The sequence below is a fragment of the Rhinolophus ferrumequinum genome, chromosome 28, assembly GCF_004115265.2.
Source record: "Rhinolophus ferrumequinum isolate MPI-CBG mRhiFer1 chromosome 28, mRhiFer1_v1.p, whole genome shotgun sequence".
NCBI classification, from domain to species: Eukaryota; Metazoa; Chordata; class Mammalia; order Chiroptera; family Rhinolophidae; genus Rhinolophus; species Rhinolophus ferrumequinum.
The window spans coordinates 165,908-192,905 of record NC_046311.1 but is presented as its reverse complement, the minus strand read 5'-3'; the positions used below and the strand labels follow the sequence as shown (position 1 = coordinate 192,905).

Sequence of the window (26,998 nt, the reverse complement as noted above, 5' to 3'; positions counted from 1 at the left end):
GGGACCAAGAGAAGGGAACAGAAGACCTTACGGACACAGCGTCAGCAGGTCCGACCACTCGCGCTGCCCGCTGGGAGGACTGAATGCTTTCCAGAAGGACATCCCGGCCCCTCAGGTTGTCCCGGCCCTCGCTCTGGTGGCTGCTGCTGACTGTGAGGGAAAACAGGGTGACACCTGCCACGCCTCCGGCACAGTGACCGGCGCAAGGACACAGGTGGTGACTGTTAGGCTGTGACGCCTCAGCACCTCCAGGGGTGGAGTAAACGCAGAGCTCTCACAGGGAGAAGCCATAAGAAGCCCCTCTGGAGAGCACATTGTGATGTCTGGTTGTAAACGCCCTGCCTTGTAAACAGAGCTCCACCTCACATCGCTCTGGATTTCTTCCTCTCGTTATCCTACTGAGTAAGTGTGGTTTTGCCTGATAAGACTGACTTACTAAAGGAAGGTAAGTGCACATACCATAAAGAAGCAGGAAGAAACCTTGCTTAACTTGTGGGATGAGAATAGACAGACTGTACAGAAGCCACCGCCGGGGAGGGGTCTGTTCTAATCCGTACATTAAAGGGGCAACATCCACACTAGTGTGCTCTGTGGCCAGGAGTGCAGCTCCCATATTGCCTTGGGTCTTCTGAGCAATTTCCGGGACGGGACATACAAATGCACAGACATATAGCAAGGGGATGCAAACCCTGCTGAGCCAGCTAGCAGAGCAGCCACAGCAGGGTGCCTGTGTGGCCGAGGAGGGAGGTCCTGACGTGCGGACACATAGCCAAGGTGGCGTGTTCTCACACTGCTCCACTGCCTTCTCTCGGGAAAACAGCTCACTCCCACGTTCAAACGGTATTTATCGAGATGCCCTATGGTTTACGACTAGCGCATGTGCGGATCCGAAGCAGGGCCAATTGGTCATGGCGCTAATGGTACAACAAATGGAGAGCATGTAAGACAGCACGGGAAAAAAGTGCTACCCTGCACTATTTCTAACATGTTATGATTTTCCAGTCAGCTACATGAAGACACACATGTTCCACAGATCAACTTTAGGGCTGGCATCAAGTTCAAGAAAAGAAATTAAATTAAAGCCCACACTGGGATCCAAAAAGGATCATGACAGACCGGACTCAAATTTACCAGGACATTTGCAGTTTGACCGCAAGGTGCAAAAAGAAATGTCCAATTAAAATTAATAGACTACAGCTTCCTGGAAGCCAGAGTGACACAGACTCAGGGATTTCAAGGTCGGTAACTAAACAGGATTATGTGGGGTCAAAACAGTAGCAAGGACAACAGAACTACAAGCACTAACACAGCACCGACTCTGCGCGGGACAGGTAAACACGTGTGCTTTTCACCCTCGCAGCAGTCCACAGGCCCAGCCCTCACGGCAGCACCACCACTGAACTGAGCGTCTGCTACTCAAGGTACGTGCTAAGGACCAGCTCCTACAGCAGCCCAGTGAAAGCAGAAACTCAGGCTCAGATCTGACTCCAGAGCCTGTATGTTTTGCACTCAACCTTCGTGTTGACCAGACTCCTCCTCCATAAAAAACTGTGTCCAGAGGGACAATGATGGGAGACAGGCAAGGCTGATGGAAAGACCAGGCCTGGCCGCTCTCCAATGGCACGGCCTGTGGTAGCTTGGGGAGTCACCCTTGTGGGCCCTTGTCCCCGAACGTCTGTCAAGACCTCGAACACCCACCCGAGAGGTCAAAGGCAGCCTGGGGAAGACTCAAGGCCAGGATCGCTTCTCATGGCCCACGATGCCTGACGCTTCTCTGAACGCCCACTGTGGCCTGAGAGGGGTCTGGTGATGTGGAACGCCAGTGAGTGCCAACTCTCACTGTTACCACTGCCACCAGGGACGACTGCTGTTTTTAAATGGTCCCCTAACACCTATATAATGATTTCAAGTTTACAAAGAACTCTTCCAGTATTTCAACTGACCCCCGAGCTGTACCGTCTGGTGAATACGACTGCCCCTGTATGCAGACGAAGAAATACGCCATGGTATTATGGCACTCGCCGAAATTCTCCCACTAGTAACCAGCAGAGGTAAAGCTAGAACCCGGGTCTGTCTGGCTCCAAAGCTGCTTTTTCAATTTTACCAAAATGTCTCTCAGGAAAAAAGGTAACAGACTCTTGGAATTTTTTTCTGTTGTATCTCGTGGACAAGTGAAGCACTGATTTTGTTGGGCTAACCAAATATTTAAAAGAGTTCTCAGTGGTATAAATAAACGGTTACCAACACCTCTCATTTAACCCTAGAAATAAGAGTCCCCGCACAATGTGTGGCAATCGTGCATGTCACAACTCAGGAGCACAATACTGCTGAAGCAATTCTGTCTGCTGCTGCACCCCAGATGGCCAAGGACCAAGGGCAACGTAGGGGAACAGGAAGTACATCCCAGGTCAAGGGCTGTGCGGGGCACTCGGGACAAAGAGCAATCTGCAGTGAGGGCCGAGCCACATGTCACTTCCTGGCACCTTGGCTGGCACTCCAGACTGGCCGTCTTGGCCTCCGATTGCTCCTGTGTGTCAGGGACTCCACATTTCACAGCTCAGGCCTTGGCTACTGTAGTTACTCATGTCTTCTCTACACGTAACACAAAGAGTTAGCTTTCTCTTACTGCTCTTCATTTCTGCTCAATGTCTGTAAGCTGTCAGAACTGCACAGGAGTTTATCAGTCCTTCTTGATGGAGGGTCACAGAAGGTCACGGACCAGAGAGATCGCCCTGTAAGGCTTCTGAGGCTCCACTTCAGCTTTGGAAGTGAAGTCGAATACATCTGTTTTTCTCCCAAACGGGGAGTGTAAGCTTTTGCTCTTGAAGCCTGAGTACACATACAGTTTTGTTATGCTCTCCCATATGGAAACCATAGGGCAGAAATGACTCATAGATGAAACGTGAAAGACATTAAAAAACTGTACTTACTTAGGAGGAATTCGTGAAATTGTGTTCACGTTTGTGGCTGGGACCACTACTTGCAGGATGTGTTCAAGGGCCGTCAACCCACCAGCAACTTGAAATGCAATCTGATCTGCCACATTCTAGACAAAAACACAAACAGAAATTAACTCAATTTCCCAGGCATAGAATTATAACCAAATGAAGTATTTAGTTGTAGTGTGACACATCCTGTGTGTTCAATTATCCTACAGATGCTTGCGAAATGCTTCCTAGGAACTGCAGGTGACAAGCGGTGAACACAGAAGACTGACTGCTGTCCTCCACGAAGCTTCAAAGTTAGTGGACGAGACCAACAATGTGTGGTAATACTCAAAGAACTCCAAATAAAGTGATTTCAATGATGAGAAGTGCCCCGAACAAAAGGAATGGTGCTGTATGAGAACGATGGTGACTCACGGGTCAGCAGAGGGTGCCTTGTCTGCAGCCAACCCTCAAGGGTCACCTCCCCTGGATTAGAGATGCCATCAGCTGCCAGCCTTAGGCGCTCTTCTCACAGGTGCAGACGGTGTTCAGTGGCCCCCAGCTTCTCCTTCATCACCCCTCTTTTCTGCCCTGTCTGCAGCCCTGGTCCCGGCACAGAACGGGGAAGGTAAATACCAGCCTGATGAGTGACTGGACAGAAGGATGAACAAAGGAAATGATTTCTCTCACAGCGACAATGTCCCGTGAGGTATGATAGATGAACATGACAGACATGTGAGTGGAACAAGGAGACACACCTCCCGCCGGACCCCATTCTCCTCTCTGTACCAAAGGCAGACACGCTATCCCCTGGCCTCGTCACCGCAGGGGACGAGCGGACTCATGAGGAGCCCTCCAGAGGTCAAAGGTAAACCACATTCTTAAGTATGTGGCAATCGCAGCTCCATACGCAAATAAAAATGGAAATCCCTTTCACTCAACAATCCAGGAAGACGAAAGGCAGCTCAGAGCCACCCACGTCCGCCTCCCATTCTCTAACTTCTGGGACCAATCACCTGGAACTTTCCATACGCTGCTCTCTATTCTTGGACGTCTGAATACCACAGTGAGTCTCGATGTCCCTCAAACACACCGTCTCACCTATCCTGATCCCCGTCAGTGTCCAGGGAAAAAGCAAGTTTGCTAAAAATACTTAACCCATAATTATTCTCCCCATCCCAACTGCCACCTTCTCGACTTGTAATTTCAAATGCCACCTTTCACTCCTTTAAGACCCAGATGGAATGTCGCTGGGTTCATGAAGCCTTTCCTGACCCTCTCAACTACAGTGGAAGGGCTCTGAACTTCTCCGCATTTCCCCGAGGCCCCATCACCTGTGGCATCATCCCAGAGTCGTGAGTGTTCGCGTCCTAGACTGGAAAGCCGAAACTCCCGTGTCGGCATTCTCGATTAGGGCACAAGACGCAAGGCCATGGCACCCAGCGAAGTGTGTCCCATGACAGAACATCCTCTGCTAAAAAGGTGACTTTCCCTTTCTCCTCTGGCCCTTCCCCAAATGCTCTGCATTCAGGCATGTGAGACCGGAAGTTCCATACAGAGCTTTATAGTCCTTATCTGAGTGAGGAAGAAGTGCCCTGGGATCAGGTGTGTGGCTTTACCTGCGTACCTGGCAGAACACCTTAACAGCTCGGCCTTCCTCTGCCCTCTCCCTCTCCGGAGCCCTGTGGGACTGACAACTGACTAAAAGAATTAGCAGCACCATTCTAATAACCCAGTTCAGCGCAGCTACGGGCCAGCAAAAACCAACAGCTTCCATGTGACTTAAACGGCCTGGGAAGCCATTCAGTTATGAACAAACAAGAGTAACTGCTATTACGTCTCCCAATCAAAGGCGAGGCAGCTATTGATGTCTGGTGGCCCGCAGGCTTCTGGCCTTTGTACTGGACTTCTCGACAGACACTGATTATGCTCTCTGTGACAGGGAGGAGGGCCTTCCAGCCTTTCAGGCGGAGGTGGCAGATGGGGAAAGCCTCTGCGTGCTCATTAGCAAGATGAGCGAGACTGTTCTGAGCATCTGGCAGCACCTAAGACGGACCTGTTGCGTGCTTAGAAGCAGCAAGCAGCATAAGCTGCTACTCCTTGTTCTGTTGCGTGGTTGCTCCCTTCTAGGCCTTCTTCCTAGGCCCAAAACCGACATAAATGTGGAGGCGCAGCCTTTAAGCTGGAGACATTCCCATTTGTAAGGACTCTGGCCCCGGGGCTAAGAATATCACAAGCAAATTATCCATTTGTGGAAATGTGGTGCCAGAAAGAGTAAAATCGTAACCCACAGTTGGAAGGCGTAAGGTAGTAAGGTAAGAGAGAGAGGCTGGAGAAACTGTCTCCAGATGAGAGGAACAATTCCTTTGTGATGCTAATCAGAGCTTGGACCTTCTGGAAGGTCCTCTGGGAGCTGGAAGGAGCTGAATCATGCGTGGTGATCTGTTTGGACTGAGTGAGAAGAGGGCAGGAGACTGAGGGGCTGGTGCGGGGCTGAAGGACAAAAGCAGGACACCAGACCTACATGCTCCCGGTCCTTCCGTTTAAGCCCTGATGACAGATGACAGACGAGTGTGCAAGCCCACTGCTGCAATCCGGCAGAACTCCCACAGCTATTGCGCTGTCCCTGGCCCGCAAGCTCACGAGGCTGCCCTTGGCAGGCACTGGGCCCGGTCTGGCACCTGTTCAGGTGACAGACTGAACACAGGTCAGTGCAGTGGAGGGAGACACGTGCTACAGTGAGCGTTGGCACTGAGGATGTGGTTCCCTCGGCAGGTTCTTCAGGACGCTGTGGGTGCAACGTGGATAGTGTTCTGAGTTACCGCTACCAAAGTAAAAGACAAAGGACCCAAAGTCAAGGTCGTACAAACGAAGTTCCTCGGGCGACTCCCTTATTCTCCCACTTCCCCACTTCCTGGCTACCCTGGGGCCCACAGCCCACTCGAGGAGTCTTGCCACAGCAGTCCCCCTTTCCCTCTGTTCCTGCATCTTAAGTGTCCTGGATTTTCCAAGTTTGTAAGCAAAAGAAACTCGGGACCACGAGACCAAGGAGAACGTGTTTTGCAGTAGAGAGTGGCCTGGACAAAATCAGTAACATGGACAGACCCCTGGGTAGGACCTGAAGCTCAGAGGCTCTTCTCCAGCAAGGTGGCAGGGAGAAGAGAGGCCTGTTGTAGCGCTTAACTGATCTTCCTGTCATTTCATTGTAAAGCCGGTCACACTGATGATCTACTTACTTGTTCACAAAGTAGACTGAGAGCTCTCTGACAGCTGGGATTATGTTTATACAAGGTCTAGCAAAAAATAGTATTTGAGAAATACTGCTGAATCCAAGAATAAAATTACAGTGTAGTTCCTGGGAATTCTAATATCAGAGCGTCTCTTCAAAGGAGAGAAAACCCATTTGTCCACAACGAGGAGGAAGAGGTCTAGAAACAGTCATGTGCCTGGGAAGCCAAGGCAGGGTCCACGAGAGCTGGAAACAGTGAAGAGGCTGCAGGTCGTGGCTGCTGCAGACACGGCCCTAGTCCTGGGCCTGCCTGAGGGGACGAGCCCCGACCAACTGCCAGCCACCTCTGCTGATCTCCTCACTGGTTTGCTTGCCTATTTCCATGGGAAGTAGTGACCCAGACCCTGTCATGTCCTTAAGGAGGGAGGGAAAAAGGGAGTGAATTTTAAGGAGGGAAAGGAACCCAAACTTTGCTTTTCTCAAAGGGCCATGCTAGAGGGCTAACCAAGAGTGTATTTCAATGGCGCACCTGCGGTTGGCCCCAGGTTGCTACCTTAGACGGGGCCTCTCCACAGCCCTGTGACGTAGGGTCAGCACCCCTTCTACAGACGAGAAAACCAGGCGCAGGAGCTGTCAGTGTCTGACTCACTTCTTACCGCCAGCGAGTGACCAGTGAGGTTTCCCTGACTCTGAGTCCACGATGGGCCTACACAAAGGAAGCTGTGGGAGAACCGTGTGCGTGGCGATAGGAACAGGCTGGACTTTGGCACACTTATCCCTAAATATCCCAAATCTGTAAACAATTCTGTAAAATCTTAGACTCGATACCATTTAAAATATTTAAAGAAAATTTGTTTTGAAATAATGTTAGATTTGTCAAAGAATTTCAAGGACAATAGGCAGGCCCCATATGCCTTAGGGCAGCTTTCCCTCATGTTAACACAGTACATATCATGACATTTACAAAACGAAGGAAGTACATTAAAGCTACACTATGAACCAAACTACAGCCTTTATTTGGATTTGCCCTAGTCTTCCCACTGATTCCTTTCTCTGTTCCAGGATCAAATCCAGAATCCCAGGCTGCATTCAGCTCCACACTGGAAGACAAGGTGAAGTAACTTCTCACACCAGAGGGGTCCTGAGCTCTTACATTAGTGTTCACTAGCAACTCAAGAGAAAAAAAGTCTTGAAATAATCCAGACTCAGAGAAGTAAAGGAATGCCAGGTTTGACCATCCCAAGTAAATAAAAAGGGAAATGAGAGCTAAGTGGGTTCTGTGGGACTGAAATATGAGCAGTCCTTTCACCCAGTGGTGCAGGTCTTGGGACTGTCAGGAAATAGGAAGGACCCTGCGCACAGCAGGAGGGCAGCAGGCCCTCGGTGAGGAGGGGGAGGGAAGGAAGAAGGGAGGTGGGAGGAGGACAGAGGAGGAGGAAGCAGGCAGGCAATATGGCCCCGGACCCTGAGGCACCCCCCCCCCCCCCCCCGCAGCTCCAGTCGCATCTGGCCCACAGTCCTCTCTTGGCCAGGGCCGTCTCAGAACTCCTTCCTGCACGGCAGTGAAAGTCCTGTAGGCTGAGCCCCCCCTCTTCAGGAGATAGCGCTTCAAAGTCTTTTGAGTGTATCTTCTCTGCTTGTGCCCGACAGGAGAGTTACCGCCAGATTTCTTCTCAAGCAGCAGTGAGGTTCAGAGGCTTGTGACGGGCACGAGCACAGTCAAGCTCTGCTGATTTTAGACCTGAGCCTGCCAGGAAGCACTGGGCACGCACTTCACTTAGTGCAGAGGAAATGAAAGTGTGGACATGGCTAGTGACTGGCAACATTTTCTTGGGTGGATTGTCCGCAGCCTGGACCCTCGTCTACGGCCTCCTGTTCTCTAGCAGCTGAAAGGCATACAGAGAAAGCAGGACCCAAAAACGTGCCACTCCTGGTACTTGGTAGACCATCTGATACAAAATGTGGCAAGGAAGAAGGCAGAAATGAGCATGCACTCTGGTCACAGATGCCACCTGACCCAGGCAGCGCCTCTGCCCTCTACCGAGACGTCACAAGCAGGAACAATTAGTACAGAAATACGCATTTATTAATTCAACAACAGTGCCAGGCACTATCTTAGAAACTAGGATTCTAAAATCACTTTTAAACTGCAGCTTGTAATATATGAATAGATTTACCTGATTTATACTGACATCTCCACGTATATTCAGACTGTATGTGTATATATGGTGTTTAACCCTGTAGAGAAAATTGTAACCTAACAGTTGACCTGACAGTTTACATTCAAATCACCCAGCTCTTCCTATCAAGTTGTATTCTTTTTTTTTTTTTTTTTTTTTTAAGTAAACAGCATTCATTTCTCACAGTTCTGGAAGCTGGAACAGCCCAGATGAAGGTGCCAGCAGATTCGGTGTCACCCCGATTCATAGATGGCTGACTTCTCGCTGAAATGTCCTCACATGGCAGAAGGGGGCTCAAGTTGTATTCTTGAAAAGCGAAGGGGGTGGGTACCATAACGGGGTCTGCTGTAATCCGCTGTGTGCTCCTGCCGCCTGATTCCCCGCACAGTGCTTATTTCCACCTGTCTTCTCAGAGTCCCACCTCTCCCTGCAGCGCCTGTTTTTCGTACAAAGCCCTGTGCTGCTTACTGTTTCCACGTGAATGTCTTCAGAAGCACAGGCTCTTCTAGGATCTTTGCGTCGGTTCTGCGTATGAGAACTTGACTTTCCCATGTTGGGAACCCCATGCTGTGGACCCCATGCTGTTTCACACTCTACACTGAAGGCTATGTGCAAATACAGATTGCCTGTCAACTTTCTCTTCAGATGAACTCAAGGAACTCAAGTGTTCCTTGTAAAGATGTTAGCCTTCCATAACTAAGATTCTGTCATGCTTGGTGCTCCCCAGACTTCATGAGTCCTCAGCGTTCTCTTTGCCTCAGGTAAGCAGGCTTGTAAACATTTGACTTCACCTTTCCAATGGACTTGTCTTATTCTCCCTTGTGGACACGTAGTGCAAACAGTTCTAATGTTGGAATTCCCTGGGCAGCGCTAACTCTTCAGTGAACAATTGGCTGTGTTTGCCCTAGCAGAATAAAAAAGAAAGAGCACGCATTCTTCAAAAGCCTTTCATGCTGCTGTGCACGTAAGGAGTTCCTAGCATTCCAGTCTGGTATGATTAGTCTCCATTCACAAGTATGTAGGGATTGCACAGTCACTGAAAGCAATATCATGAAGTACTGCTCTATTCGTACTGGTGAATGCTTCAATCAGAAGGGCGGTCTAGAATTAAATTTATTGGTTTACGTTAACCAAACTATAAAAGTCATTTTTATTACTTACTAAATCAAAGTGATAAGAGGAGTCAACCCTCCACAGCTATACCTTAGTAATCCATTTATGTCCCAGATGTTACAATAGGCACAATACATAAACAATACAACTTATGCAAAGGGTGTTATACGAAGGGTGCACAAAGCACATACAAGGGAGAGCTCAGAGAGGCTACACAGACTCATCACGAATTTACCTAAAGCCTCACCTGAATTAGAGAATACATGGATTAAATTGGTTTCTATGTCACTTGATACAATGATAGCAAACAAATCCCAAAGAATTAGAGAATACATGGATTAAATTGGTTTCTATGTCACTTGATACAATGATAGCAAACAAATCCCAAAAGTCCTCTATCAAATGGACTCGGGAGTCTGATGTGTCCCCAGGCAGTGGGCTACCAATTTGTTTATCACTGAGCTTGACTGTGGGGCTGTTGACATATTATTCATAAGCACATTATGCACTTTACTGCTTGTCTACAGAGATTTTAATTCGGAAAAAGCTCTGTGTCGGCAAGTGTTTAGTGTAAATTACACAGACAAAAAAATCATTTCATGTCTTTCTGACAAGTGATTTACATGGTATTTCTATTCATCAAAATGGACTATTAGGGTATAGCGTAACTTGTCATTCACAAATTACTCTTCTACTCTGAAAAATCCCAAATGCTTTGTGACTAACTTTAATTTTCTTACACTTGTCTAAATCCATGAAAAAGAAGAATTTAGGTCAAGTAGTATGAATTGAATACACATAATCCAAACTACTAGAGAGAGATTCAACCAGTATGACTTATTCCAGTTTCATTTGTAGAGAGAGATCTCTTTAATCACTGCGCAGTCATTTTTCACCGGTAGTGAGTCAGTTAAAAGACTGCTCATTTTAATTCTGTCAATGATGCAATGGTTGCTCTTCAAACAATACACTAATTTTGAAGTTTTATACTTGAAACCAAGGAGAATAAAATGATCATTTCAAAGTACTAAATGTGGAGCTCCTATAAACACATAAAGCTGTGGTAAGATGGGAAAACCTGGACTATACAGAGAAATAGATGGCTGAAACACACACACAGGCACAAAACGTGAACCTCTCATTTTATACTAAGACAGGGTAAGAAATAAGTATTTCCATCGTAAGTGCAAATGTTAACAAAACGTATGGGGGACAAGGGGATTAGGGAATGGTGACTAAGAGGTGCAGAGTTTCTTTTCAGGGTGATGAACATGTCCTCAAATTAAGTACGGTGATGGTTACAAACTCTGTGAATGTACTAAACACAGTGACTTACACACTTTCAGTGGATGGATTGTATGTTATGGGAATCGTATCTCAATAAAGCAGTTTAAAATGTTAAGAAAATTGTCTAGTTAAAAAACACTACTTATTGAAATGTTTTATGAAAATATTTTCTACTTTACAAAAGACTCAGGCTCAGGTGACAGGACTGGAGTCTTAAACAACAGATCAGAAATCTATGTTTGCATAAAATGAGGAAAACTTTGAATCAGACAAAAATTTCTGATTCTAGGTTCTGATTATGAACTCACACATTTCTCTCTCACACAGAAGCCAGTACATTTCCAAGACTGAGGCCACAGAAGTACTGAATTTCTGTTTTTCTGGACAGTCATTGATTATCCTTCATGGGAATCTGATAGAGCCAACTAATAATCAACAAATTCAGAACTGATGTGCTTCAGAAAATGTGAAAGCATAAACGACCTTAAGGACATAAACTCCAAAGGTAATTACGCTTCATTCAGGCACTCGTTCATTCATTCAGTCACTGAATACGTGTGGCATCCATTCAGTTCCAGCACTGAGGTGGGTCTGGGTTAGGAAGACAACCAACTAACTCCATGGCAGGTGATGTAAGAGAACTACGATCAGAGGGCTCTGAGGGCACAGAAGAAGAGACACCACTGCTTCCTTATTTTTAAAAAGAAAACACATGCTGTGTGTGTGTGTGTGTGTGTGTGTGTGTGTGTGTGTGTACAATAACAATTACAGCATGTTAACCATGTATGCTGGAGAGGATGATATACTTTCTTCTTCAGTCTTAGTTGAAAAAAAAAAAAAGGTGCATAAATCAACTACCAAAAATCCCAATTGCTATGTGTGCTCAGGGCGACTTCACTTAACCTCTCCCACCTTGGTTACCTCATACATGCCATCAATTCCTGACTCTCCTAAGATTGAAATGACTGCCAGGACTTAAATGAGACCCTTTTATATTAGATACAGTTTGAAATTCCATCGAAACATCAACACTACCAGCTTTACACATGTCTTACTTACCTTAAAGTCCCAATTATTCGAATAGAAACTTTACTTAGTTTACCAGCAAATCTGTAAACCGTTCGTAGCTTTGCAGGACAATATGCAGTAACATACGACAAAGGCTGTTACAGAAAAACCCCAAGACTCAGACATGTGAACAGCCACTCGCGCAACCTCGTTTGCTGCGTGTCCACAGGGTGCCCGTCCGCCCCGTGGAGGGCAAACAGCCGCGGCATGCAGAAGCCTCATGGAGACCAGCGTTCAGGAGAGGAGGCACAGGTGACCATGGGCAGCTATGCACTGAGGCAAACACCGGTGTTCTTCCTGAGAGCTGCAGTGTTTCAAAGTTCAAAGGCGAGAGAGAAAGACAGTGTCGCTTTATGTCTTTTCATTGGGATTACTAGGCTTTCATGAGAATTCCATCAGAAACATGACCAACATATGTAGTCTAAGCGAGTATTTTAAAATCACTCACTGTCTACCCCTTACTGCACAGTCCTTTTTGCCTCTGTCCTTTTCTTTATGATGCTCAGACCCAGAAAATGAGGACAGTCATTTTATTTAGAAATGTCCTTTCTGAACTTTCGGGGGATATTTAAGACAGCTGTTAACGGCTTCTGGAGTCTTTCATCCTTCATGTAGAGATGTACGAATAGAGTGTATCTATGAAATGAACTGAAATGAAAATTGCCATCTAATTTTGAAAGGTCTCAGGAATAAACAGGAATGCCTCTGTTAACTATACGTTTACATGGAGATAAGTTCTTCTAGGAGCCCTCGATCATTCAAATAACCCATCACAGGCCCCTTAAATTATGAAAAATAAAACACAATTACTGGTCATAGTAATAGTGACTAATCTAATACATGCCTGCAAGGTAGGATCTGCTTTTTGGTGAAGTTTGATTTTCTATGTGCACTTAAAAAGTAGGCATTCCTTGTCTAGAGATGCCTATTTTAATTAATCACTATTAGAGTTTTACCGTTAACGGTTTTCAAGGCTAGATGCTTCGGGACGTCACTGGCTGATGTAGGATTTACCTGATTTTGAATCCATGGCCTAGAACACAAACTTACGACATTATTCCTGTGCAGTGATTCTGATTCATGGGACTAGTAACCTCAAAACATCTTCACTCTCCTCAACTGTTATTGCACCATTTCTATCATAAGGCCCTCAGCGTACTTTAACTCCCAGTTATATACCTGTCTCCTATCTAATCATGAACTAAAGGGTTAGTTTGTCTTCCTTTTTAGATTAAAAGTAGTGTTTCTAACACTGTTAGTGGTGAATGACACAAGCTGATGCGTCTTTATGATTTCTAGGATCACCACTCTTGCGCACCCCATGCCTTCTCTCGGAATTCCTTTTCTTTGTGTTGACGTCGCTGTCTTCCGCGTTCTCTGAGTGAGGGCCTACGAGCAGGCCTTGCCTTTGGGTTGGAAGGTCTGCAAATGTCTCCATTTTGCCCTCGTTCCTGAATCATGTTGCGCTGAGGCCAGAATTCTCGGATGATGTTACACTCTGTAGGTCCCGCTCGGTGGTCTGTTGGCGCCCCTTACTGCTGATGACCGGTGCTACTGGTCTGACTGGACTTTCAGATGATCTGTCTCTACTGTTAAGTCTTTTCTTCTCTTTGATCTTCGGCAGTCTCAGTATGATGTGAATTCATGCTTTGCCTCAGTGCTCGGAAGTTGTGAGGTGTCAAACACGAACTCCTTTTCTCTACATTCCTTCTGGAACCCAAATAAATGCTGTGGAACCCCTCCGTCTACATTAGACGATTCTTAACCATTCTTTCACTATTGTAAGCTTTTCTGCTGTGTGTTTGGGTATATTCCTTAATATGATCTGCCAGGCCATTAATTCTCTCCCCTTCTACTTCCACAGTCTCTATTTTATCTGATTGAGTTTATTTGTAATTTCAAAAACTATATTCCTATTTCCTGGAATTTAGTTCTTGTCATATTGCCTATTTCTTCATTTCTGCCTATCTTTTCATACTTTCCTTGATTTTAAATGGGTGTTTTATCTCCTTGAGCATATTAAATATATTTTTTTAAAAATCTTCTTCAGTTGGTTCTATAAAATTAATAAATGCTTATTCCACTTTAAAAATTGTCTCATGGCTTCCTTTGCTAACACTGGATATATTAATCCTGTGATTTTGTTCTGTAACCACACTGGAGCGACAGGTGTTTTGTTTTCTCCTGCCTTACCCTTTACACTCCCTCTCTAGCAGCTTCAGTCGCCTCCCTGGTCACCCAGCGCCTCAGGTCACATAAGTGACACGCCACAGGCTGGAGCTGCAACAATATGACGGGGACAGTTCAGAGTCAGTGAGAGCAGGCAGGCAGCTTGCGTCAGTGAGGCTGCACAGTGTCTCCCTGCCTAGACCAGAAGCTTCCTATAAGCTGCCACCCTCTTAGAGGTCAGCAGTTTCAGGGGCTGACAGGTCTCTACCCCAAGGTGTGACCGTAGGTTGTGAGCAAGGCTTTGTACCGAGCATACCTGCTGGTCCCTGGGGGCCTAATCCCGGTTTCCACCACACCTCTGCACAGAGACCCCAGAACTGTGGTTTCTGCCCTTTTCCTACTTTTTGTCCCTCTCCATTCCATTTCTGGAGCACAGAAATCCCAATTTTGTTTCTGACCTGCCCATGTTCTATTCATTTTCTTGTAAAATATTTTTTATTACTGTGATGAATTTGCAGCAGAATAGATGTGTCAGTGCGGAAACTTACTGTTCTAACATGAGTCTGTTCCTGACCATCTGAAGACTCTGTCTTCCCCCTTGGCTTACATGACACTCCATTCCTCTGATTCTCCCATCCTTTTTACTAACATTTATCTTTGTCTTTAAAGGCTATACTTTTTCTTGAAGGACCAGATAGTAAAGATTTTAAGTTTTGCAGGCTAAGAGGCAAAAGCAAGGCTTTTATGTAAAATGCACTCATTAATCAATGTAAAGGCCATTCGTAGTTTGCGGGCCATTAACAAACTGGCGATGGGCCAATCCCCGCAGCACCTAACGCCCCTCCCGGGGCCTTCTCCTCGGGTGTCCCCACCCTGATTGCCCATCACTCCCCATTCCTGCTGCTCCCTGCACTGCACCTCAGCTGCTGACCCCAGATCTGTACCGCCAGCCCACGTGCGTCTTCTAATCCCCAGGGGTTTATCGCCGACCGTCCCCTAAGTATCTCAGTCCCCTAAGTATCTCACGTGCCAGCTGGATGTCTGTCCTACAAACACATGAACACGTCCAAAACAGACTCTGTCACTTTTCTTTCGGAAACGCCCCGACAGGCATCATCACCCATTCCACGTTTACCGTCTGCCTTTCCCTTACTCCTCATAGCAATACTGCTGTTGTCTTTACTTTTCAAGTGCATCTATTTCTCATGTCTACCACTTTTAGCTTACTTCAGTCTGCCACCATCTCATGAAATGTCCCAAATGGCCTCCCGAGAGGCTCCTCTACAAGCGTGGCCTCCTCCAGGCTACTCACCACTCTGAGCCTGAAGGACCTTTTGCAAACGAAACAGAAGGCCTGTCTGGAATCGGTCAGTAGCACGGCTGTCTTTAGCTGGCCCTTCACTCTCTGGTCTCTCCAGCGTCACTGCGTACGCCCCCACCCATGCTATGTTCCAATTATAACGAGTGACTAGAGTGCCACACACACTTCTGAGCTTCTTGGGGTCTTTGCAAGTGCTGTTCTCTCTGCCTGGAAATTCTGCCCACTGGTAAAAACTGCCCACTTGTCTGTCACATTTGAGCTTCACTGGAACTTGAAAGTCTTCTCGGAGTTCGCACAGCTCCCTGTGCGTAACTTTCCTTCATTGACTGACTCAACAAGTACTTAATAAGCACAAACAAAAATTCCTACTTCCATGAAAAGCATATTCTAGGTGGGGCCAAAAGTCATCAACAATGTAATGGGGCCAAAAGTGATCACCAGGTGGTGATCAGGACTACAGAGAAAAATAGAGGGGAGGGGCTTGGCCAGGGCTGTGCAGGGAAAGGGGTGTGTAATTTGGTACAGGGAGGTAAGAGAAGGGCTCCTGAGAAGATGACATTAGAATCAAGACCTGAGCAGGGGAGGAATGAGGCGAGCACTAACTGCAGAGAGACTCCCAGGAAGACAAAAGAGAAAGTGCAAAGGGCCTGGGGCAGCAGAGTGCTGACAGCCTGAGGGACAGCAAGGCCCATGAGGCTGCAGCTGACTGAGTGGCGGGAAGATGGGAGCAGTAAGAGACAGGGTCAGAGGTGTAAAGACTAGGGCAAATCTACAACCTTGTCGACCACTGGAAGGACTGTAGCTTTTGCTCTAAATACCCCGGGAAGCGCCTGGAGGGGACTGAGAGGGGCAGCGATGCGATCGTACTTATGAGTCACTGGGGACTGGGTGTGGAGAGCAGACTGAAGGTAGCAGGCTTGCAAGTCATGCCATTGTGCAGCTTAGTGCACTGCACTTTCTGCTGCCAGCTGTTGGGCACAAGCAGCTGCAGGCAGGGTCTGACACAGAGCTGAGGCCTGTGTTTGCTGAGTGTCTAACACAGCTGCCAGGAATGGAGGAATATGGTCGCCCGAGAACATACTCAGTAGAGTGTGAATCCCCTTCCACGGTGAGAGGAGGCTCGTCAGCATAAAGTCTGCACCCGTTAGCTAAGTTCTCTCACTGCTCCCTGCTTTCCAGTGACCACCTGACTCCCTGGCTCATGACCCGGTGCGTGCTGTTCTCAGGGACCCCATGACTCTGGGCACTGCACTCTTGAAAGAGAAGTGGGCACTGACCCTTTGGAATTCCTAGTCTCAACCTTTCAAACCCAAATTACCTACCTGTGGTCTGAGGAAAAGAAACGTTTCAAGGCATGAGGAACTGGGCTCCGCCGTCCAGGCAGACCCGAGACGCTACGGCAAATGTACATAGAATACTCATGAGGCCCTGGTGTTCCTGTGCTTTCCCCAAGTGACGACGTGGTGAGTGTGCGTCCCTGCACACGGGTTCTGCATGTTCTGCACTGGGGACCGGCCAGCACCGGTTTCCTGTGAATGGGCTACAATTCTGGAACTCATCACTACTGTTGTACATGAACTACGTACCATTGGGCACAGAACCAGGCTTCCAGTGTTGGGAAGGGAAAAGAGAAAAAGAAAGAAAGAGGGGAGCAACACAGGGAGGAAGGTATGGAACTGTGCAACAAAATATCCAGGACGCTTATTTCTTATAATCGAAGAACTTTTAAATTACGTACATAAGAGTGTGAGTGTATGTGTGCGTGTGTGTATGTATTTAACACAAACCACAGAGAATATAATTATAAGTTAGTTTGGGCATATATAGATAAAAGCAATTATTTAATCGAATGTAACACAAATTTAGGTTACAAGTTTGTACGTCTCAGAATTAAAAAGCTGATTATAAATATGTTAGCCTGAACAGAACTGAAAACCCAGAAATTAACCCACATGTACTGATGTCACCCCAATTAATTTAACACATAAATTTATAAAAAAGAACACTGGTATTTCTCATGAATACATGCAGCTCCTAGGGTAAACAGGCCGGGAGCAGAAATCAGATCAAACCATGTGGGATGAGATGCCTGTTTTCCTCCTTGGGCTGGAAAAACACTGCCTATGAAGAGGTATCTTTCTGAGAGTGAAATATGACGACAATAGTTCTGGCTTATGAGTGTGTGTGAAGGCAGTCCCAGTGCTCTCTGATGAGCGAGTCAGGGACAGTCCCACTCAGACATGTGCTCAGGCAAGCAAGAAGCGGCAAGTACCCACTGGCTTTAGTCAGCACACCAGCATGGACTCTGGCAGCGAGCTGTGTGTTTCAGCCCCTGGTTCACCACTTATCTGCTGTGGAACCTTGGACAAGTGTCTCAGTTTACTCATCTGTAAAATGGGGATGAGAAAAGCAACAGGTTTGCTGGAAGGATAACTGTGTGATTAATACTATACGTTAAGAACTTAGAATGGTTACCAGCACAAAGTACGTGTTCTTTACGATCGTTAGTCTACCTATTTAATCATGTTACCCAGACGTTACTCGTAGAAATCTCATTTCATCAAAGTTATTAACCAATGAAGAAAAGGTTCCTTTGATGCAGAAGCACAAACATGTTTAGGTTCCAGACACTGTTCTGGTTGTGACACAACAAGACAGACCCTAAATGAGAACAATCTGAACGAAAATGAAGAAAGCAAAATGCAGCCAGGAATAAAAGCCCTACAAGCACTCGAGTGAGGCGTCCGTGCTAAGTCCATGATTCCAACCCTTTACCCTCAGGGAAGGGTAGGAGGCTGAGAGGGAGATGGTCTGCAGGGGTGATGACACCGCTGGAGGCGGCTGGGCAGACGATAATGAGGTTTGCACCTGCCGCCCAAAGGGCTCCACCCAGAAAACAGTGTGGTCACTCTCCCTTGTCTCTGAGAGTCCAAGATCAGAGAGCTGGAGGAACCCTCAAAACTACAGCTTCACAGGAAAGGAAATGGAGGCTCAGAGGTTCTGTCCTTTCCAAGTGCACACTCGCAGGGGATGGCACACCGAAGGAAGACGCTGAGGCTTCTCATTTCTGTGGCACTGTTCTCCCTTTTCACAGAGATGACGACGCTGGCAGTAAGAGGAACATATGACCGGTGGTCTTAAGCTCCACTCAGATCATTCTCTCCTCACTTATTTTCCTCTGTTGACCACAGTCTCTCAAACATGCAGGCTATTGTTGACTTTTCATTCATCAATCTATCCATCACTCACTCATTTCCTTCCAGTAAGTATCCTCAGGGTCTAGACCTCTCACCATATACTCCAAGGGATCAAGAGCGAACTAGTCCTAGGTTTTCTACAGGAAAGCATCTTGAAGAAAATAGCAGGCATAGATGAGCAGAGGGAAGGGGGACCTGTGACAAGCATCACTGCAAGTAAATGCAGAAAGAAACGAGGGGCAGGCTCGATCCAGAGGACGTTGTTCTGATCCACAAGTGGCGATGTCCTCGGAGCGGCGGGAATAAAAGAACCAGGAGGGAGGTCACGAGGGTTAGGTCCCCTAAATCATGTGTTTCATCATCGGCTCGGCACCCACCCACGGTCAGAGGTAGCTTAAGCAATGTTAAAGTCATTCACACGCTGCCCCTCATCCCTGCTCAATAAATGAGCGAATCTCGGAAATGGATACACAGGCTCTCGCTGGCTGTAACAGCTGACACGACCAGAGTGCAAGCAGAGGCCTTCTCCTGCCTGAGAACCCCTCCTCTGAGTACCCGTCGGCACACGTCCCCGACCTCATGGAGGCGCTGGGGAGGACGGTGAACACAGGAGACCATTCTGCACGTGCTCCCTGAGGGAAGAGGCTCACTGACCAACAGGGCGACGCTATCACCCCCAGTGCTGGGCCGGTTTCTCCTCAAACTTCAACGATCATCTGTGCAGTGTGTTTTTGGAAAGACTAATTGAGAGCAATATATGGCAACTAGTGTAAAAATTCTGTGCTATTCATCTTCTCATGCTGAAACTGGCCACTATGGTGAGCAGGCCTGACACTCTGCAGATTAAAATGTAAACGCTGAGCTCGACTCGGTTATGTTGAGGCCAACCATTTCTGACAGTCTCTGCAACGTGATAAACACCGTCTGTCTACAGTTCCCCTGTATTTGAAAGTTACGACAAACATTTTGCTGAAATGTAAACAACTGACATCATGACTGGTGAGGCAGTGGGCTGCAAATTTATCTAAAATCAAGAAAACAAAGATCTTGTTTGACACTAGATAAACCATTAGTGGTCACCAAGGGAGCAGCTTTGGGAGGTCATAACTGTCGTCATCAGTCTTAAGAACATATGTACCAAAGATACTGTCGCAACTTAGTTGAGGCAAGAATAAGTAACACGAGAGAGCAAAGACTTAGAAAACTGTAGAAAAACGGTACAATTTTCTCTTTACACTAAAGGGCAGTTTGGAACTCGAGCCTAATTTTAAAATCTGTTAATCTTCTGGTTTTTCAATGATTATAGGTGAAAGAGTATGGAGTAAAACTGACAAGTAATGTTCTCTAAAACGTACTGAGCCCCTTCCTTCTTTTCTTGCTCAGTTCGTTCCACGGGACATGCTTGCTGGTACTTCTCTGTGACTCTCCCGGTTGGGGAGCCAGCCCAACGCACTGGGCCAGGGCAGGCCACCTCTCTGGACGTGAAGGTGTGTCTTAATGAAGATGGCACTGCAAACCACACCCGACTCCTTCGTAATTACAAGTGATCTGCTTCCATCAGTTTCTTTTCAGATTTAGAAATGAGATGGTTGGAATATTGCCGGCCAAACTCCTATTATATTCTACAAATGTTTATAGGTCCCACATTTGTATTCTTGGGCTACACAGACTTAGAGCTAACGATGACTTTTAACATGCAGGGCAGATGTACTGTTTTATTTCTAAACATGTGAAAAAGTCTTTACAAAACGGAACAGTGGTCACTTCAAGACGTGGTAACAAATATATTAAATCAGAGTCCAAAAGCAAGGATTTTGCTTCTTACAGTTCACAAGAAATAGCACTTATTTTATACGTTTTATATAAGGCAATTCATATGACACTATATGGAAAATTGCAGTCTTAATTTTTTCTAGTATACTTATTATGATTAATCTTCTTTAGTCATTTGGCCAATATTTTCAATATGTAAAAGGCATGGCAAAGACCTTTTTTAAAGATTGGAGAAGGGACATTTTTCTATTATACAAATGAAAAAAGAATCTGTATATTTTCCCTCGATCGTATCAGCTAAAAGAAAAACTGACATAGCTGTATTCATACTGCACCAGTATATTTCAAGTCAAAACCGCTCGATCCATTTTGGGAAACATTCAGTTTTAACACCCAGGACAAAGCGTGAACTTGCATACCCAGTGCAGTCCTTCCTGCTGGTGAGCTCAGTGCTGGCCGGCATCAAGTACTAGTGTTACTAGTGTGTCAGCCCTCTACCGTTTCTTCACAATTGCCTTGCCGGTTCCCAAGACACCAGCACCAGAAGAGAGGGCTCAACAAGACTGGAGTACAAACGTCCTGACCCACCTGCTTGCCACTTCGACCAGGCAGAGCTTGGTGCTTTTCCCTCCGCCTCCGCCCCGCCCCTGCCTCCAACATCATCAGTCAAGGTGGAAAGCCCATTACACCTCAGACCCAGAACCCACTGGAGCAGCCCCTGGAAATCCTTTGTAGTCTTAGCTGGTTCACCCTGGACTGGATTGCTCTAACTTCTTCCACCAAATCTGTCCTGGCCCCAAAGCCTAGAACCACACATCACGGAGGGCTGTGCTTCCATCTCCAGTGTACAGGCCAACATTTCTAATTACCATCTTATGGAAGGAAGTGCACACCCTTCACAACTCACCTATGTGTTGATATAGCTGAATAATCTCTACAGGCAAGAAAGTCTTCCTAATGCCTCGTCTATGAAGTTGTACATTTTGGCCTACTTCTCATCCTACCCTCAAAGAAATTGGAAGAGTATAGCTCACACCTTTCCATAGAACCTGTTATATCTACAAACGCCATTAGCTTGCTCTTCATCCTTTTGCTAGTGAACTGAAAAATCTCATCCATTCATTCATTTTGAGGTTTCTTCAGTAAGTCTCTGAGTAGCTAGTAACCTGACAGAACACTGGGCTAGCTTCCAGGGACACAGAGGCTAAAGCATGCTCCAAGACTCTACAATCCTCTGAGAAGACAACAAGCAGATGAACTATTCTAGAAGAGCAATGATGCTCAACCTGGGCTGCATCTGGATGTTACTGGTGGAGGGTTTTAGTTAGTAAGTCTCTGGTGGTCCCTGGCAGCTTTTTCACGTCAATTTTTATGGTAAAAAATGTAAAACAAAACAAGGAAGAGATAATCAGCCAGTCATCTCCGTATTTACTTCTTAAAAATTTCCTGATGAACTCCGAGGCACAGAGTTGAGAAGCACTGCGGCACAGTAATGTAAGCGCTAGGGGATGGGGTTAAAAAGGAAGAGCAGTTCAGGGGTTCTGCTCGTGGACACAGCAAGTGGGTGTATGAGTGCCGAAGGGGCAGGGCGGCCTGTGTGCGAACGCTTCCAGAGGATACGACACATCCGCTGGGGCTTTTCATCATGGGATTTCCAGTCTTTTAGTTTGCCACAGAGATTTCCAATCAGGAAAACGGGGATCTACCCCGAGCACGCTCAACTCAGTTATCACTGCAGCCAGGAGCCCAGTGGCGAAGGGACTGCAGCCCTTTCTCTCCTTCACCACTGAGTTGAGAGCACAGTACACGCCTGAGGACTTGACCTTAACACAGGGATTGCAAAAGAAAGGAAAGAGGAGGTGCATCTCACAAAAGGCTGGATGCAATATGCGTTTTGTAATTCTAGTTCTCAAAACGTCCCACAGAAATACTCATAAAAGGACTCAGCAGGATCTGCAGATCATTTCTATTAAACAAAGTTGGCCATTTACTAGTATTTTCCATCTAGAGAAAACTGAAGAGCACAGGGTAAAGTACAGAGTATTTTTTCTTCTTTTGAAATTGCAATGCCAAAAGCATCGTCCTGCAGATGGATTATGTGAAAATTATAGGTTACCCTCAATTAAGAGTGTTAGCAAACAAAACATTTTCCAGCAACTATGGCTTAGAAAGGTGGAGTGTGTCTGTCTGTCTCCCTCACTTAGGTTTGGATACTGCCTATAAAAGAGGTAAAACTCGATGGAAACAGAAACCCAGGTCTTGACTTGTGCTTTGAAACAAGCTAGGCAGATGCACTCAGGAGGTCCACAGAAACGGATTTAACGTTTTTGCTTACAGACGGATTGGTTTCTCATGCTCACGCCAAGGCCATGTCACCTTCTGCTACAAGTGCAGGAAATTCCGGTTGGAATATACACAGTTGATGCCCTTCCAGACTCGAAGCATCAGCATTTCTCACTCACGTGTCACAAACATGTAGATACAGAGCTGACTACATAACTGTGACGGTCACGTAGCTTCTAACATTCAGCAGTTCTATTCCAATGATTGTAAAAACAGGCAAGTACCAGGTAGGCTCAGTATGGACTTACTGCATACATGTTACAAACCATTCTGCAAGATATGCCATGAAAGGAAAACAAATTTTATATGCTACAGAGCCAACTGCTGTATTTTGCCACAATGTTCTAACTTATTGTGTGAATATATGACATTGAAATACTGAATATCTCATTCATGAGGTAAATTTATTATGTCATGCAGTAAATTTATTATAATAAAAACATCTTAAGAATATCTTTGATTCTTAGCTTTACCACTGACAATATGACTTTGGCCGAGTTAGTTAATCTCTGTGTCTCAATGTCTTTTCTTAAAACTGTGGATAACATTAGATCTAACATTATAAGGTTACTGTAATGAGCTCAGAGACAGCAGCCCAAAGTGTAACAAGGGCAGAAGCCCAATCGACGCCTGTGACTCGCTGTTGGTGTTCACTGGCAAACACTCCCCGGCTTTCACACACACTGTGGATTAACGATGCCTGTCGTCAGCAAGGACGTGTGAAAGGGGTGCTTGCAAACCACGAACAGGCATTCGAGAGACTTCTCTCTGTCCCTGGCCTACACTGGGCCAAAATGGTGGTTTAAGGGACACTCTCCACTTACTCTGGGAAACAAGCAGACCGATGCCTACCCCCAAGGGAACATCTTGCCACTGAGTGTGACCACGAATAGGTTCAGTCAGGCCCAAAACAAGTATATGTCCATTGACTCTTTACCATAGTATATAATTTCACAAAATGTCATGTAAAAATATATTAGAATGACATTATTAGAATAAAAAGTTTCTACAAAAACTAAGTTGATTGCTTCAGAAAGATTCAATAATGGCAAGTGCTACACAAAACTGCCAGTAAATTAGGTGTAAGGGAGACACATGGAAAAAAATGGGAGAAGCCAAGTAAAAATCCAGGGGACTGATCATGAACTTAGATTGTTCTGCACTTGAAAAAACCAGAAAGTGAAATTTGTAGGTATTGGATTATAGGGATTCGTACTTGTATACGAGTAACTACATGGAATTCCAAAGAAGAAAATGACTCACAGAGAGACGCTTTGCTCCTACACTAAAAGACTAGTAAATGAGGACAAACCTAATGTGCTAACACGGCTTCCTCAGTTTGACTTTGGGGCTTAACCGACTAACTACTGATCCCGATTATATTGGCTAAGATACTACCTTTTAACATGTCTGAAGGATAATCTGGCTTTCTTTTTTTAATTAAAATTTCAATGCCACAGCTAGTAAATCTAACCCAGAAACAAAGCCCAAGTCCAAGATGGTGTATGTCCAGGGACGTACACTGAAGCAGTTTTTAAAAAAGCAAAATCCCAAAACAATCCAAACAAATGTCGGTCTATAGGGAAATGGTTACCTAAGTTACTGGCAAAAATATTCCACGGAGAAGTCCAGAGTGTTTAAAAAGAATTCCCAGGGTAAAGTAAAAGAGGTATTTCCTTTTCACTGTGTTCACTTTTCGATGGCTGAATTTTTCTTAAGCCATGTGTGGCCATTTTTTAAAATAAAACTCCCCAGCTAATTAAAAAGGCGATTCTTCATATGCTGACGTGGGATAATACAGCCCGCTCCCCACTGAAAAGAATGGGCTACCAATACATGCAGAAAGATATTTTTTTAATGAGAAAAAAAAATGTGTGTGTATGCAGAGGATATACACACAGACAAGAAGTATGGAAGGACTTTTGCCAAACTGTTAACAGTTGTTATGTCTGAAAAGAGGGAGTAGGAGGAGGCTTTCACTTATTCTATTATATATTTATGTATCACTTAACTGCTTTTAACAATGAACAAGTAATACAGTAGTAAAGATTCTTGTTCTGTGAAAATGACTCTGTGCACCTCCGCATCTCCCAATCAAAGGAACAACCCAATAAACTCCAGTACTCTCAGCTCTCAGAATATTGTCTGGTCCTTAGTCATGGTCACAGCAGATAATGAAAAGAGGTTTAAGTGTCACACATTTTCTGCAACACATCTTACTTTAACAGGACGGTACTAAAAATGTTTTATTTTACAATCCTAGATATTTAAATACCTGTTTTTATTTGAAACACTCCTGTTTCAATTCTGAAAGTCTAAAGTGAAAAGGAGCTGCGGTAATCAACTGTATATTATCTAAGGACGGTTCTGTATCCATCCCGGGCCATTAGCAGAGGAAAATCAATGCAACCTACTCATACCTGCTGGAGACTTGTATGGATTTGCTCCTTCTCCCCTTCCCCCACATGACAGTATATTTTTGTTCTTTTTAGGGAAATTCAATTAACAATATGAGTCTCCTCCTCTGTCAGTGATGGACACCACGGAGATTTCCGCGCCTCCTAAAGACAAGTCAGATGGGCTTACTGATCCCCTGACTTGCTAGTTAACAGGAGAATTACTGCCCACTCCCATAAATGACTCCATGCGCTTCTTGTCATAAACACCAGTGGCCGCTCCTGAAATCCATCTTCCCTGACCTTATTGATTAGGACACTTAGAAATAATGAGACTTCACTGGTGGCAGAGTAATGCTCGCAAAAGAAAAAATACTCCAGTGAGGGCTTGCCTATTAACACTGCCAAATTTATCTTCCGACTGCTTTTCTCCTGCAGACTTCCACCTAGAAACACATGATAGAAGGTGAATTTTTTGCTTTCTCTTAATACCAGCTGCTAACTTACTTTAAATCAACAAAATAAACAGATATAGAAAACAATTTTTGATCACTGTCTTTCTACCCTGTAAGACCAGTATATAATTTCTAAGTAATGGGAACACCTGGGTTGTCCTAAGAGTTCTTACAGAATAAAAACTGTTCAGAAAAATTCTCCACTTCTAGAAAAGAGAAGCTTTAAAAACCGTTGCACTCATCTGAATATTTTCCACTGACATGATCTGCATACATGATGTGTTTGAAGCAAAACAAAAGATTTTAGAGCCAGACAGAACCCTAGAAATCTTCTAATTCATTCTACTTTTCATATTACAAAGAAATCGTAGCTTAGGGAAGTGAGATGCCTAGGGTTATACCCCAACCAACCTAGGATTAGAATCAAGAACTTGTCGGATAAGATGTTTTATGATTTTCCATAAAGTCAGAGGAGGAGGTAGAGTTTACCTTGTTAAAGAAAAAGGAAGAATTTTACTTTCACTTTCTCTCTCTTCCCTCCCTCCCTCCCGTGTGTGTGAGTGAGGGTATCTAGGACAGGGTTAGGAAACACGAGCCTGTTCTATTTAAAACCTGGGCTTGCAGACCAGAATGGCAGTGTGTGGACGGTACCCTGCATGGCTCAGGCACACAGTAAAAACAGGCATGCCTCTACAGCATGTTGCTACAAGTGACATCTTCTTGGCCGAAGGCCTCTTGGTTTGTGATACCCAAACTTCATAGACCATACTGATCTCTCAACACAAAGTTTTTCAGCTGATAGGTGTACAGAAAAATTTATACATGCCCCAAACTCAGTGCATTTTAATTACAGTGATATGCAGATGGATTACACTCCAAACAGAACTCCCAGACTATATACATAAGGATCACATACAGACGTTTTGTGAAATGCACGGACTGTCAATAAAGGGAATGTATACTATGTACCACTGCATGCAAAGCAAAATATTAATATTAACAACTGTATTACCTGCTCTGATGTTGTAAACATTTGACATCCTGACATGACTATTCAGCATTCATATATGCATTTTACTATGTTTGAGTGCCGCTTAGGAATTTGGTTTAAGATCAACATGTAAGGCATTTTTTCCTGCATTTAAAATAATGGGAAGCAGGTTCCCAGTTAGCATTTTCCCTCCCAATGGATTCATTTGAGGAATGGATTAGTGATGGGACGAGGGAGATTTTCAGTGCAGACATAGTACAGGCACGGCCCTGCAGCTTGCATGTGGATGGAAGGGTGCGTGTCCTGCCAGTGCTGAAACCTGGAAACCAACGCGTCTGCTGCTACCCTTACTGGAATGAATTGTTCGTCGTGCCTTTCTAGACTCCCTAGATTCAGATTCAAAATCTGGCATTAGGGCTTCAAGACGGAAGACCTTAGGTCGTATGCCTATGCTAAGCTGCAAGGGAGGCTGGAAAAACAGTTTTCTGGTTTCTATTTTGGGAAGGCTTGTACTCCCCAGGTATGGAATTCCCTAAAATTAAGACCTCC

At 45.4% G+C, this 26,998-nt stretch overlaps 1 protein-coding gene across 1 annotated transcript in view; it reads right to left on the bottom strand.

Annotated features, from left to right (window-relative positions):
• SCAPER (S-phase cyclin A associated protein in the ER) overlaps positions 1–26,998 on the bottom strand; it is a 218,092-nt gene that overhangs the window by 69,562 nt on the left and 121,532 nt on the right. Inside the window, exon 24 of the mRNA XM_033099943.1 lies at positions 2,931–3,046. Coding sequence (XP_032955834.1) covers positions 2,931–3,046 — 116 coding nt within the window. The remainder of the gene's footprint in view (positions 1–2,930; positions 3,047–26,998) is intronic.